This window comes from Nycticebus coucang, chromosome 8, assembly GCF_027406575.1.
Source record: "Nycticebus coucang isolate mNycCou1 chromosome 8, mNycCou1.pri, whole genome shotgun sequence".
Classification (NCBI taxonomy): domain Eukaryota; kingdom Metazoa; phylum Chordata; class Mammalia; order Primates; family Lorisidae; genus Nycticebus; species Nycticebus coucang.
In genome coordinates, this window is record NC_069787.1 from 134,347,551 (window position 1) to 134,363,109 (window position 15,559).

A 15,559-nucleotide genomic window follows, 5' to 3' on the forward strand; every position below is an offset into this window, starting at 1 on the left:
AACTCTGAAATCAGCTCCAAATATAAAGAGAATATCAGTTAATAATACTCACAAGACTAAGCCAGGTATAAAAGGCAGTGGTGATATGGAATTGATTTAGCAAATTTTAGAATTCTAAAATGTACGTTTTCATGTAATGTTATATATAAATATATATGTGCTTGGGTATATTATACGTTTTATATATGATATATAAATGTGGCAAAGTATATGTTTGGGGAAATTTTAAAATACACACAAAAAATTAGCAATCTCATAATTTATATAGGTACTCATAAATGTAATATAATAATATAAGCGAATGTTTGATGGTTTGTTATTAGTTCTGATCATATATCATACAAGTAATATGTAATTATACATTGTTATATAAATCATGCTATGTAAACTTTGTATTACATAATTGTTAGCCTTAGAAATTAATTGGGATTTATGATATAACATTGTGAATTCACCTTCTGTGGTGGCTGAAGCCCTGGAGTGAGCTCTACGTAGGGCACAGACACTCACCAGCCTCGGACAGAAAGGTTAACAGGCCACCACAGACCTTCAGTCAAACTCTGTTTTATACTTGCCAGGCCTGTGCTCAACCAAATCCTCTATCAAATTCATGATGTTACCATTTCTAGTTATAAATGGTAATAATGTTGGCTCATATTTAGTATCCCACAGAACAGAAAACCCCAGAATCTGTCAGACCAGGCTTGCTCTCGAGTTTACTATGCTTGGATCAATTTAAAGTATTACGTTTATACCACAGAGACAGAAGAAAAATCCTACAGACAAGGGAGAAAACAAGAAGGAAAGAAAACACATCATTTACTTTTAAAGCGATGAACAAGGCCTCATTGTTAGGAATCCCCGTTTATTTTTTCTGGTCGAGCACTGGAAGTTTTATCTGTGCTTAATAGACAGCATTTGGCATGTCTAAAAATGGCAGAAGTGTGAATTATGAATGACCTTCAACCTATTCAGGAAGTTGTAATAATTGAAATAATAGAGCAATGTACTCCCTGAAAAATCTGTACTGAGAGACAACTTTTTCAGACTATTGCTGTCTTTTCTCTTTGAAGTTGACAGTTGATTTCTCCCTTTTCAGCACCCAGCCATTTGGCTTGAGTCCTTCAATTTAATACTCAGAAGACTAGGAAAAGCTGAACGGAACTTTAACAATTGGAAGGCGGGCAGGAGCGGGCTAGGTAACGATTTACACATCTAACAACACCAGCATTTGACATGAATGTGTCTGTCGGTGCTGGTGCTGCAGAGAGGCTGCAGAAAGCCCGGACAGGAACACAGGGCGTGCGCAGGGTAGGATGCCCTAACTCAGGAGGGAGGCCCCTATTAGACACTCTGAGCCTAATTTGTTAGAGGAAAAGGGGAATATCTTCAGCAGACAGAAACTGATGGCAGAACTTTTTAATGGCCAAGCAGCATCAAGGCAAATCATCTTTATTCTCTCCAAAGAAAAACATACCCCACATTTGTCTTTACAGTCACGGACTAAAGACAAGAAAATATTAAATGAGAAAGGTCAGGGATTTTTCACTGCCAAAGTGAAAAATCAAGGTATTATTGGAAGGGAAATTTTTTCTTTTCCACATCTTTACCTCTTTGTTAATAACAGGAGGAAGAAAACCAAGTATATTATTTATAGAATGAAATAAAACAGAGAGAACCAACTGAGTGTCCTAATTCGCATGAGTGGGGCCCATGCGGGGGGTCACTTGTTATCGCAGCAGAGCCTGCAGTGTGCCAGCCTACAGGCCTTCAACCTCAAATAGCCTCTGAGGTTCTCCACACATAGATCTTAAGGTGACCATTGCATCCGATTCCATGAAAACTCTGACAGTCATTCTGAATGGCCTCCAAACATTTGGGAAGAGTTCCATCATTGCACTGTGAGGAAGCTAAAGGTCATGTTTAGACTTTGTACTCGGCTGGAGGCTTTTCTTTTGTCCTTGACAAAAACATTCCCCTTCTGGATGGCCTGGGGAGCATGCGTATGACATCCCACAAATAGCTAGAATCTACTGTGGATGGGACGCTTTGAGATCCTTCTGTATGAAAGGTGATATGTCCATGCAAACAATCATTACTGTCAAACCCTTAACACCTGAGGTCGCCCTATCTTTCAACCTGGATAATCCATGAATCTTAATGAAAATGCTGGGGTGTGTTATGTCAATATTGTCCTGGCATTATGGCCCAAGGAAAACTTCACTGGGGCGGGGGCGTGCTGTGCATTTTATGTTACAAATACCAAGTGACCACTGTGTCTGAGACAGCCTCATTGTCAGGGGAAGGAAGCTACTTATCAGCCAGACAGCATCTCCCCACGTTAGCTTAGGCACCGTTCACAGAGCAGGGCTCTGGGTATGGCCAGCTGGCATTCATCTTAAAACAGCAGAGCATAACTTTGGTATAAAAGTGGAACTTGACTTAAAAGCAAAGCAAAGAAAATGCCCAAAGCCAATAATAATTTTAACATCAAAAGAAGTCCTACAAAATGTGAACAGAAATCCTTGTAAAGGAAGAGCAAATTAACAAATTACCTGACGGTGGACGTGAGCATGTTAAGAAGTGTGAAGATGCTAACAAATCACAGCTTTGCTTCATGCACAGCTGACCAACCTACCCTGCTTTTTTGCACAAATTGTACTAATTGAGTGAAGCAGGAAAGCAGACTTTTTTTCTCAGTAAAATCCAAAGAAAATAACTTAATAATTGAGCCCGTAATAAGCTTACAATAATAATACTGCTCTATGTCACAGCAGTCTGACAGAATCATTCACATGGTCCTACGGAGGGCGAAAGCAGGTCTGCTAAATCAGCCATGATCGTCCTGGAAGCAGTTAAAACTTTATAAGGTAAGGCACACGGGAGAACAATGCCTGCCCAACTGCCAACACAGCGCAGTCCCCGCTGTTCACTGGCCTCGAGGGAGTGGCAGAGCCCTCCAGGGGGTTCTGCTTTGTATCCTCCGAGGGGCCTCATTCCTCTGCACCTCATTTCTTCAAAATACACATCAGGCATTAGATAATCTCTTATCGACACATTTCTTTTTGTTCAAAGTGAACAGCATATTTCTCTCATTCTCCTAACTAAATACCAGCTGTCAAGGGCCTACTTAAAAAGGAAAGGACTTATCACCTTGTGTCAATGACAAGATTAATAATGTTTTAGGTTTCTGAGAACTTTATTTTACTCACAGGCCATGTTAGGGCAGGCTGGGTGTTTGAATGAAACTGTGTTCCCTTCTATGATACACATATACAAGGAGGATTTTACCCACCAGCACAATCCCAGATTATTCTGATCATCATCAGTGGAAGGGCGGGTCATGTTTAAATCTAAAAAGGCAGCTCACATGAGCTATGTCCTAGGGGCCTCTCCACGTGCCCTGATCAGAACCAGTGTGATTTCATCACAAAGAAAGACTGGAGGGAAACTGTTGTGTCCCCCAAGTACCCCAACTTGTGACTATGTTCTACGATGAGCACTGGCATTGTCCGAGGTGCACTGGGTCTCTGGGTAGCCTTACTTCTGACCCAGGTGAAGAGTAATGTGGGGATAGCAGGGGTCTTATCAAAGGTTGGGGGAGAGGTCAGAGCAGGTGAGACCAAATCTAAACAAATGTGCTATATCCGCCCACCAGAATGTTTTGCAGAAGAAGGCTCTCTACCAGACTTTAAAACAAAAGATATCAAAATATCCACAGTAAAAAAAAAAAAAAGAAAACTTAGCAAATAATCTAGATGTTTGGTCTATTTGACAATGAACACACAGGTGCTCCCAGGTTTAAATGAAACCCCTGAAAAATTAACAAACTGTTTCTACTCTCTCTCTCTGTACACCTGGTCGTCCTGAGGACCCAGCCTGGATAGAGCTGTCCTCAGTCACCTCTCTGCCTTGGCTCCTGCCCTGCTCTGCTTCTCAGGAACAGCCCTGACTCCTGAGAGCCACGGAGGACAGTTGCAGGCTGCTAAAATGGCACAATACTTGAGCATTGTCTGTCTCAGTAAAAATTTCCACTAAGTGGAAATGCCACAGCAGTAGAGTTATGTACGTAGCATTCTAGAAAACCTTTAAGGAATGAGAAGAAAATAATTAAGTTGCCACGAATAAAGAGACTTTGGTGTTTTTCATGAATCTACTCTTTTATGACTTAGGTGTGACTGTGGTCTCAATTGCCTCGTGTCTTTGCTGTGGCCTTCTATAAAGATAAATTACTACAGCTAATACAATTTTTTTCAGGAGGAAATAAGGATATCAGTCAGGAGCCGCAGCTACTCAGAAATTATGGTTTAGCAATGATGGCAGTATTTGCAGAATTTCTATCTCCAAAAACATCACTGCAATAATTCCAAAGGCATGAAATGAAAGAGATGTCTAAAATCACAAAACTCGAGCCTTTTTCTAGGCAGCATTGACAAAGAAAAAAGCTGCCACAAAACTCATTCTGATCTGAAAAAAAAAATCCAAAATAAAATAACTCACACAGATCTACCAAAAAATTTACACTCAGGTATATGCCCTCAAATAAATCCTGGTAGAAAGGTACTGGCAAATGTAAATGGGGGGGGCTTTGTTTTTATTTTGTATGATATAAAATAGATTCTATCCTTTATTAAGGTTACTTGAAAACCAAAATCCATGCTATGTCTAAGGACTTCACCCCCAAACAAATCAAATATGAGTTTTATCCAACACACACGTTTGACTGTCCCACTACTATCAAACTGGATTAGCATCTTAGCAAGCAGTTTTATTTTCTTTTATGTTCTCATCCACATCATTGTAAAACTGATCCAAAGTGATTAAACATGATCTTTAACATGAGAATTTTTAAAAGTAAGTAGCACTGTGACAGTCAACTATAATGTATGCACTCTTGTTTTATTCTTGGTAATTTTTATCCTTTTCTGTTAGACGACCTAATTAGCACCGTGACTGCACCCCAGTTGAAAGCATCAGCTAAAATCCTTCCTTTTTTAGCGTCTACAACGTAGACCTGTCTTGTTATAAACTGGAGCGCTGTCTCAGCATCAGAGCAATAAAGTCACACTCTTTACACTTTCTTATAAAGCAGGATGTTTGCATTGAGGTTGTTAATGTTCGATAATCACGCCAAATCCACAGTCTCTCTTTCTGTCCGAATATTAAATAATTTCTCACACAATGGGAGGGTCCACTACATGATGAGTTGTGCTTATTCACCATTTGGAAAATGGAAAAGAGAGTGAAGAAACAGACCTGGGCAATCTCTGCAGTCAGCGTTTTCATCACTGCACCCAGTCCAACATTCACATTTCAAAGTTTTCTAGAATTGCTATTCTTAATTAGCTTTTGGAATATGTATCTGAGCTCACAGAGGATCATGATATGCTTGTAATATACTATTTGGGTGTCTCATCTCCTTTGTCTTGTCAACTGGGCTAAGTGTGACTGCACACACACCCCCCAACACACAAATCTGACCTCTACTCCTGGTATTCCTTCCTTGTTATTTATGGGCACACTTACCTGACCGTGTAATATCAATTTCACAATTACGATATTTGATATGCACTCTGTTACCATGTTAGATTTCTGACAGCATAACACAGAAGTTTAAAATGAGTACTTATAAAAAAAAATAAGCATGTGCCTAATATTTGCCTTGTATATTTTTCCTGATTATTTTCCCTGGTTCTTTAGTTAAGCTAAATAAGCAAATAGGCCATTCATCAAGGCATAAAACCAGCATATTTTCATTTAAAAAATAATGCATTTTACCGTATTACTTCAATAGTAACTACGGTAAAATCATAAATGCCGACTCTAATGAGTAACCTAACTGATAGTAAGGAAGAGCAAAATAGTATCCGTCTTTTAATGAAATCAAGATTCCCCATGACAATAGTATATTTATTATAAAACATTAGACGTATCCATATTAAATGAAAAAAAAATGGGTACACGTGAACTTGGATTGGCTACAAGTCCCATTCTTAAATCCTCTTTTCTCTGATTCTACAACAGTTTTATCTACCTAAGGAAATAGCTGCTACTGTCAGTAAATATATATGGAAAATAATTATCATGGTATGAATATACTATTTCATTTTACAGCTATCCTTTGAGGTTCTCCAGGTGCTTTTTAAGGAAGTATAATATGAACAACTTATTCACTTACAATACCTATGTATTTCCCACATCTACAAATAGTAGGTGCTCAAAAGATGTTTGCTGTCGGTGGTGACAATAACTCACAGAATAGATGTGTGATATTTTCTGCTCACAATCAATAGCTATTTTAATAATGCTTGCTTTGTCAATAATGCCTCTTGCTTTCTTACGCAAAAAGAAAAAACAATTGATTGGTTTATTATTTTTGATATATGCTGGAGATTTTTAAATGATTCCCATTTAAACCTAATTTTACAATTTACTACCTCTTATGCAGTTTAGCTAGTAAAAATTATCTGGTAGCTGGTAAAATGCCAAAGAATAATCTCATAACGATGATTGAAATAAAGTCTTAGACCATATGACGCTAGCTTTATTTAACAGCTTTCAATTGGAAACATCTAATTTAAACTTTTCTTTTTCTTGGTGGTGATTTCATAGTAGATTTGCCAAGAAACCATTTCAATATGGTCTTTGAAACATATTTGATTTAGGAAACCATTGGGTTAAAAGAAATAAATGATTATAACATAATTAAATTCTAACCCAACAATGTTTATAAAACAAAAATTAACAGGCTGAACTTCTTGTTATTTTAGGTATTGTCATATTAAGTTATAAGATTCATAACCTAATTTTATTAAGTGCAAAATATGTTTCATGATATTTTCATGATCTTTATTTCAGAGTTATTGTTATTAAAGTCAACCTCACTGCATGGTCCTCCATAAGGTCAGAAAGCAATTTCAAGTAGTGTTATTTTTAAACTTGTTCACATATACAAAAAAGGAGTATATTTTGATTCATCCAAAAGTAAGTGTTCTCATTTAAAACTAGGCAAATCAATATAAAATGCATAATCAGGTAAGTGCACACTGCTATCTCATAAATATTTCTACCTACCATTTCAAATTAAACATATTTATATATAACATTTCAAGTATATCCCTTCCAATTTTTGCAAAAAATTCACAGGATATTCTTGTTTAGCTCAATACTTTCTATGAATGTACCTATTGGGATGATAAAGAAAAATGTAAACAGCAGTGAAGAATAAATAAGGATTCAGTTTCTAAATCATTCAATCACACGATAAAAAACTGGAGCACTTATGGATAGGACTGCAAAGTGAAGAACTACTCAGAGAAAGTGGTGCTGACGATGACTGTTCTGCATCTTACTTATATTTGGGCATTACCTTTCCCCATATCAACAAACAGGCCACAAGGGTCTACTGCAGCCCAACTGTTATTTTTATTCTTCAGGCTTCACTGATACTTTAGTGCTCTCAAAGAAAGACAAGAAAATCTTTACAACATACCTGATCATTTATCTGGCAGGCAACGAGGTTGTGCTGATCATAACAGCCAGCAAACCTGATGTACTTGAGCCAGCTTCCCACATCTGGCTGGCTGGCATCTATGCAGAACTTGACATTACAAAACTCATCTAAGATCTGGAAGGAAGAAGACGAAAACAATCAGTTGCCTTATCAGTCCGTTAATTAAAATCGTTAAAATAATTGCTTGAAAATATTTCCTTGAAATGTACATTCTTCCTTCGAATCCTTAAGAGAAAAATAAGCCAGAGAGCAGGCATTTTAATAAAGGGGAAATAAGAAGAAGTTATCTTGGAAATGACAACATACTGCTTTCTTAAAAGAAATAAAAGGATTTTAACTTACTATAAAAACGAATGAATTGATTTAAAAATGTTCATTTCCTCATTATGCATGAATGAGTGCTACCGATTTAATTTTATCCAAGGTGATTTTTACAAAAAAATAATATTGGCCAGCAAATAGGAACATATTAATTCTAAACTAAATAGTCAATAGTTTAGGTTTGGATAATCTTGTTAAGTGTGTTTTTGTTTTACATGTTTGTACTTTAATTCGATTTAAAAACTTTAATCTAGATATTATTAACTCCTGCCCTTAGTTAGCATTTCTTCACCAGGAAACAATTAAATTACACACTTAATTGAAGGAGATAATAAGATTTTTCTCATAGATGCTTCTGACCAAACTAAAGAAAAAAAAAAAAGAAAATAATCAATTGAAACACGATCATGCCAAGTATGGCAGCTTAAGCTTTCAGTTAACACATGGCAATGCTTCATCATTACATGTAGTGAGCAAAAGAACAAAACTGGCTTCTGGAGAGCAAGTAAAAAATGTTTAAAATACTGTAACATACAGCCATCCTTATGTACGACTTTGTATTGTTATTTTTTATGAGGCTTTCCATTTGGCCTATCCTAAATACTAGTCATCACTCAGGACACTTATTAAACAAAAAATGAAATGAGAAACTTCCACTTTTAAGGTTTTGTGTTCTTAGCCCAAGCTATTCTGATTCACTAACAGCAATACGTCTTAATATTAAAAGCTGCAGAGTTGATGACCTGATGGTAATAACTGCAAAAGCTGGTGATGTTATGTCGATCAGTTAATACAAACTTGAGGAAGTTTCCTATCAAAGACTGAACAATATTGACTAGAACAAAAATTAACGAATTAAATAACCCCTACAGAACTCTGCTATGTCTATACCTGCATAAAAGTTAAATCTAAACTGTTGAGAAATTAGACCAAAGGCAATTCTGCATAGAATTCAGGTAATAAGCCAATTTCAGACTCAAGTCATTAACTCACCATAAACTTCAAGAACTCAGGGCTCTCGTGGAGAGCCACTATGAATAAGCCTTTGGCCATGAGGCAATTGAAGGGCAATAAGACGTTCCACAATTTATAAAAGAATCTCCAAACAGAAGACAGGGATAGTATTGCTGAACACCAAACATGCACACACCCCTCAAACTCTTCTTTTCCCAGGACATGTCTTTATACTAACAACGAAAAAGTCTACACTTAAATATCATTTTTAATAAGAAAGGCACATTTTAACAGTTCCTTACTTATAACAAACTTTAAGATGTTTCTTCAACTCTCAGTCCTGAACAACTCGAATGGCAACTTGAGTGAAAAGGGCAGATAAATAGCAATGTACTTTTAAAATAGTAAATATTGGGGTTTGTTTTTTTGTTTGTTTAGCTTTGGTTGATCATTTGTTAGTTTTCTTGACAAGCAAACAAATTAAAAAAAAAAAAAAAGAAAAGAAAAAGGCAGTTCTCCTGACACACCAGAGAAATATTTAATAAAGGAAATAAGGTGACGCCAGTGAAATGCAACACCAGTTCCACTTCATATTTGCAGAAAGACGTGGAAAACCTGTTAATTTCGAAGTCGAGAAGCATCTATCCCCTTAGCTCTAAAGCACTCCCTTCTGCGGGCCCAGGGAATTAAGTATTACATGGACTGCACATAAAAATCCTAGGTGTAATGTTATTCCGTGTTAACATTATTGCCCTTGCCACTGTTAACAGCGAAGTTAATTTTTTAAAGGTTCGTTTCCAAAGAATGCCTTTTTACAAAATCTGTTACATGATTATTCAAAAGATTTCACCATTATTAACTTTCTCTCAATGTTCTTGCCCCAAGACAAAAGCTTAGCTTTCCCCAGAAACATTCGCCCCCTGGGTGAATTATTCACTTTTGATTTGCTAGTAGCCCTGCATTTGTCTCCCAAATGTCTTAATCGTCTCCGAAATCTCCACTGAAACAGTTAAGAACACATCTTCAGTCATTTCACCTAACAGGCTCCTGTGTTTTTAAAAGCTGTCAAGCTCCAAAGATAGCTTTAAAAAAAAAAAAAATTGCTCTTAGGTGGACGTTAGAGAAAGGCCCTTTCAAAAAACTAACAGCAAAAGGAAAAAAAAAATCTCCACCATCTCGCCAAAGGGTCCGACTGTGACTTTCTCGCGTAGCAGCTCACGATGTTGGACAGCACAGGCTGTTACTTGGCAAGGTGGAACTCGGCCGAAAGCCACTCCAAAGTCGCGTGGCCAGTGCCAGGAATCCAGATTTTGGCAACCCCACCTTCTGCGTCCCGAAACCGACCGACAGGCACACGGAGGGAGGGGAAGGAAGAGAAAAGCAGAGGAGGCCCGCAGGCGGCAGAGAGACCCACCCGAGGCCGGACCGCCCCGATGTCCGCCTGCGCCGCCTGCGGAGGACCCGGCTCCGGGAGCCAGGGCTGCGCGCACCGGGTGCGGGCGGGGGCCAGGGGCGCCCCGGCAGGAACCGTCCCAAGTGACGCTCTTTCACGTCGCCAAGAGTTGGGGGTTTTTTGTTTTGTTTTTTTAAGTGAGAAGTTCTCTTACCTTTGATTTCTATGGCCTCAACTCGGCAATACAAGGCAATCACAGTCACAGAAGAATTAAACTAAACAAAACAAAATAATCAGCAGCCCCCTGGAGCTTCTGCACCAAAATCCTTTCAAACGATCAGGAGCAACATTTGGAGATGTTGAGGGGGGTGGGGGTGTAAAAAAAAAAAAAAAAAGCCTGGCGTGTCGATTTCCAAATGGGTCTCTGACAACTCGGTTGTCTCTGGGATCTGCTCCCCGACCACGCGTTTCAGATTTATTGTCCGCCGGCACCGTGTTTTTTAGACCCAGAAACGCGGTCTTCTCTCGTCGGGGCGCCCCAGGTCGGTGTGTTTGGGCTTCCCCCCCCCCTTCCTAAATGAGCTCAGAGCTACTCCTCGGGTTCGCATCGCCTCCCTCTTTTCTCACTTTCCCTGCCCTTATCAGCCCGAGGTGTAATGAAAGTTATCTGAAACCCACTAAAACTTCTTCCCTGTCTCCCAGCTCCGAGGGAACGCACCGCCAGAGAGGTGGAGGGAGGAGGCGGGGACCCGGGACGCGCGGGGGTCCCTGCCCCTCTCGGGTCCTCCGCCGCCGGCCGCCCGCCCGCCGGCCCCGGCCCCTGCCGGCTCGTCCCCTCTTGCGACTCCAGGCGCAGCCGCCGGGTCTCTATTTCATGAACTGTCCCTTTAAAGAGGATCTGCTCGGCCATCCAGAAAGAACCCGGGGCGAGGGAGAAAGGGAGCTATCTCCCGCTGCCCGGAGTGATCGGAAGCCAGACCGGCTCCTCTTTCAGTAAATTTTTAAAGTGACAGCAGCCTCCTCCGGCGGGAGAGGTCACAAAAAGGTCGCCAAGACTCAAGTCCTATAGGGACAGACTGATTATGGATGCACCATCCCTCTTAAACATGTAGATTTCTCCGGGTAAACAACCAATGGGGAAATCTCTCCAGGCAGGATTCCTTTCCCCAGGGAAATATCCTCCGTTTTCGGTGTCCTGAGAGCACAGTGTAAGTGTGCGAGTGTGTGTGAGTGTGTGCGTGTGTGAGGGGGTGGGGAAGCCTTTCAGGGGTGTGAGGGTGTGTGCTCCAGGCAGCCTGGGGGGGAAGGAGGGGCGGGTGCTGGAGGGGCGAGGATGAGGCTCAGGGTAGAGGGACGCTGGCTCAGACTAAACACAATTAGTTTAGAAAATTTCAGAAAACAGCAGCCTCAAGAGCGAAAAGTTGACATGTACACTTCCAGTTTTCTGCTAGGCATCTTTTTTAAAAAATTATTCTTAATTAAAACTTGCACTCTAATTTATTCCCTACCTCTTTAGAATTAGGTCAGCAGAAAGGCATGCAATTTTTTTCTTTTCCCTAGAAGAAGAAATTTTTTTTAAATCTGAAACATTGCATATAATCCACCCCAATAGTCATGGGCTTAGAGAGAGATTGACAACTGTCTAGGGCGGGGTTTTTTGGGGTTTTTTTTTTTTGCCGTTTTCTTTGATACATTAATTAAGACACCATGAACACCCTAAGTGGAATAAGCAATTTGACAACTCAGATTATTTTTAATTTTTCACATCATAAATGTTGCTTTTAGTGATCAGTAACTATGCTACGTTGAATAACTTTCTAAAATGTATTTCATAGTCAATCTATATTAACACATGGCGGAGAGGACTTTGGAAGAATGAACCCAGAGAATGCAGGGCAAAATAAAAGGGTCCTCGGATTTACTTAGAGCCAACCTTGTAAGATTTAGCAAATCCCACTGGTTAAATGGAAATAAATGCTTATTTATCACAAGACTCCATTCATAAAAACAAACAGGCCCACTCCCAAGTCCCGGCTCCACAATGGAAAGTAAAGCAAAGCAAGCGGGTCCGGGGACCCTAGCAGAGGGCGAGGGCGGGAGCTGCCGGTAAACTTTATCTTCCAGCCGGGAAAGACAAATGCCACCCACTTTTGGTTTTCTCCAAGTGCAAATAAACGTGTAAAGCTAGTAGAAGTATATTTCCCCCAAATGCTGATTTAAAAACAAGAATAGTAACAAAAGGGAGGGTTGGGGGGAGAGAAAATGACAAGAGGCGGTGACTAATTCGTTTCGGTGGCCTGTTATCTGTGACATTGAACTGTTACTTCAGATAATGGCCATTGTTTGAGGGAAAATCGCACAGCAATGGAAGGTAGGACAGGAAAAATCCTTTGTAAATACCCTAACGCCAGGCAGATATTCCCATAGAGTTCGGCGCTTGAGAACCTTGAAGAGCCCCGGGTTTGCCCATTGATTTCCTGCCCTTCCTGGACTTGCGACTTGCCCATTGTCGGAGCTTTTTTTTCTTTTTTAATTTAGCCATAAATTGGACCGGCTCGAGTATGAGCTGTTCTATTTTCTTCCTGTCAGGTTGAGGGATTTGTTTTATGATGCATTGTGTATTAAATACAAGTAATCTGGGGAACCGATTGCTCCAGACAGTGCGGCCTGTTCTGGGGGTGTGAGAGCTCCGCGCCCCAGCCTCCGCCCGGCCGTGCAGCTCCCACCTCGTTGCCCTTTGCAAAGCTGCTTTGAAAAGGAGGAAACGTCCGTGATAAACAAAAGGTCGCGTGGGATCGTTGGCAGGTCCTGGCTAAATTAGGATTTCGTGGAAGGGCCTCCGAGTTTTTCCCTTTATATTGGGTGCGGGTGGGGGAGGCGGGGCGACTCTGCAGGGCTGCACACGTGCAGGCGGGGTGGGGGCCGGCAGGTGGCGCTGCACCCCGGGTAAAGGCTGTGCAGGGGCCCCGCGCAGGTGAGCGCCCCGCCCCCGCTCCCCCCGCCCACTCCGCGGCTGCGCACCCGCTGCGTCCTGCGCGTCCCCGAGTCCTGCACCTTCCTGAGCCCGCGTCTGCACCAGGGCCCCGCGCAGCCCAGACCCGCAGACACCGGTGTGCGCTCAGGCCATGTCTACGTATGAAGTTCTCTTCCCCAAATATAGCCAAGACTTAACTCTGGGACCTGGGGATACTTACTTAGAAGGATGAACAATTCACTTTATCCTTGTTGTTATTATTCTAACATCATTATTATCATCGTTAGTCTCGTTCTCTACTGAATAAATTGTGAGGAACACTGCAGGAACTCATCAGAAGGACCCGGGCAAAGGAGGCTAACAAAGAAAACGCCGAATCTCAACCTCCCGGTGCCACCCGCTCCCCTCCGGTTATGTAACGGTAACTCGGTGCAGAGGCAGAGTCGGCCGCCTCTTCCTCCACACCGCCCTAGGTTTAAAGGTGGAGTTCTGATACCCCCGCCCTGCCTGGTTCATCCCGAAAGGGGCTTCTTACTAGCTAAAGGAAACTTTTTAGGGACACCCCCACCCCCACCCAGTGAAACAGGAGGAATGGCCAGAGAAAAAGATTATTGCAAGGGGCTTGCTTCTGTCCAGCTAGCTTACTTTCCATTAGAAGATTTCTAAAACAATAAATAAATACAAGGAGCAAAATACCACCAGCGATTCCCTTTATTCCTTGGGATTTCTGGTGAAATCTGTTTACAGTAGTTCCCAGTTACAAATTAATCTGCAGAAGCCGCTGTCTGCTTGCAGTAATTAGGAACATGCGTGTTCTGCAATGTTTTGCTGCCCCTGAAATGGGCTATTAAAAATAATGGTTTTACTATAATCTCAAACCCACTTTAATTTGCAAACACGTATCAGCACAGATGATCTAAATATTAAAGGGATGGAAACGGGAACCAACTAGAGCAAATGTATAGCTTTGGGGAAAGTGGAAAATGGGGTGATTCATCAGCAAGGTCTAAAAAGAGAATCAGATCTTTAAAACACTTTTTCCAGAAGGAATGATTTTTTTATTGTTCTGTTAATTGTTGTTTACCAGGAAAAAGGCATTGGAAAATATGAGGTTTGAGTGTGAGCTGATAGATTTTCTGGGAGTTGTAAAGGTCCCCTTTTGCAGGGCTGGGGTGGGAGAGGTTAATGTGTTTTCTTCCTGGTTTGAAAAGGGCATAAACCCTCCTCAGGCCCCTTCCTTCCTTCCCCAGCTGTGTGGATTGAAGAATCTTTAAAAAGCCCAAGATTTCCAATAAGGCCCCTGGCTCTGTCTTCATTGTGTAACTGTTTATTTAAAATAAGTCAATATATTAGTTAAAGCAGTAAGAAGTTAGTGCTCCACTATTCAAGGGATTCCCACAAAACTGTAAACTGATGCCTCTTTTAAGCCTTAAACTTCATGGCTGTCCCAGAAGTAAAAGTTCTGCTAATGGAGACCCTATGGGCACGGTACATTCCAGCACATCATTAAAGGAAAGAAAAGCAGTGCGGCCAAAGCCAGATGAAATGGCTGCACTGTCCACTTTTAATAGGCTTCCTGTGGACAAACAGCACTGTAACACTCTGCAGAGGACAATATTTAAACACGAGACAACTTGCTGGCAGTTTTCAATACCATAAAGTTAATAAAGTATGTTCCCATTCGCCCTGACATTATGTTTTCAGTTTATAGAGGAAGGCACTTTATAACCCCAGTCTAAGTAGTGTTCCCTTAATTCTGCAGCTTTGGGTTTCTTAAGGTGGCTAAATATACTCTGAACTCCAAGCCTGACATATTTTAACACTGTTTGTTTTTTTTTTTTTTTGGTAGCTTTTCAAAAAGGTACAAGTGCATTTTTACATTTCTCAAGTGCAATTTTGTTCACAGAGATTCCGTGATGTCCTGTTTCATACAGTTCATGTCAAGAAGCATGAAATAATCTGAGAAATTGACATTTGGCTGAACAATAACTGCTTGCTAATTAAATTAGCTTTGTGTATAGATATTGATGTGTGTTTAAAGAGAAAATCAATGCTTCCTTCTCCAGGTCACAACAGGATTTTGTAAAATCTCACCCTACCTGAGACAAAGATAAAAAATAATGAAATATGTCTTTAGGAATCAAGACACAACCCACTGATTCATGTATAAATATTCTCCCAATTTGTCTCTTCTCCAACCCTTCCAAATTCTTTACCATGCACAATTTCTTCTCCCTAATCTTTTTACTTAATAGAATAAGCTTTGTAATGAAGCATAACCTTTCGGCAAGAGAAACTAGATGAGAAAGTTATGGAATCGAAGATAATATTGTTTAATTTTAATTATTTATATTTTTCAGCTGGCGAAGTATTTCACAAGCTTGGCTCCTCAGGGCTGGAAGGT

General features: G+C 40.6%; 1 protein-coding gene across 14 annotated transcripts in view; it reads right to left on the bottom strand.

The window, feature by feature from the left end:
- Window positions 1-15,559, bottom strand: part of MECOM (MDS1 and EVI1 complex locus) — a 599,591-nt gene that overhangs the window by 61,113 nt on the left and 522,919 nt on the right. For 8 of the 14 annotated variants that reach the window (XM_053599758.1, XM_053599756.1, XM_053599768.1 and 5 more), the window contains one exon: window positions 7,493-7,627. In XM_053599758.1, the coding sequence (XP_053455733.1) occupies window positions 7,493-7,627 (135 nt within the window). Of the gene's footprint in view, window positions 1-7,492; window positions 7,628-8,827; window positions 8,862-9,090; window positions 9,210-9,960; window positions 10,097-10,395; window positions 10,552-15,559 lie in introns of those variants that run through there. The other 6 variants (XM_053599762.1, XM_053599759.1, XM_053599763.1 and 3 more) reach the window with 5 other exon arrangements.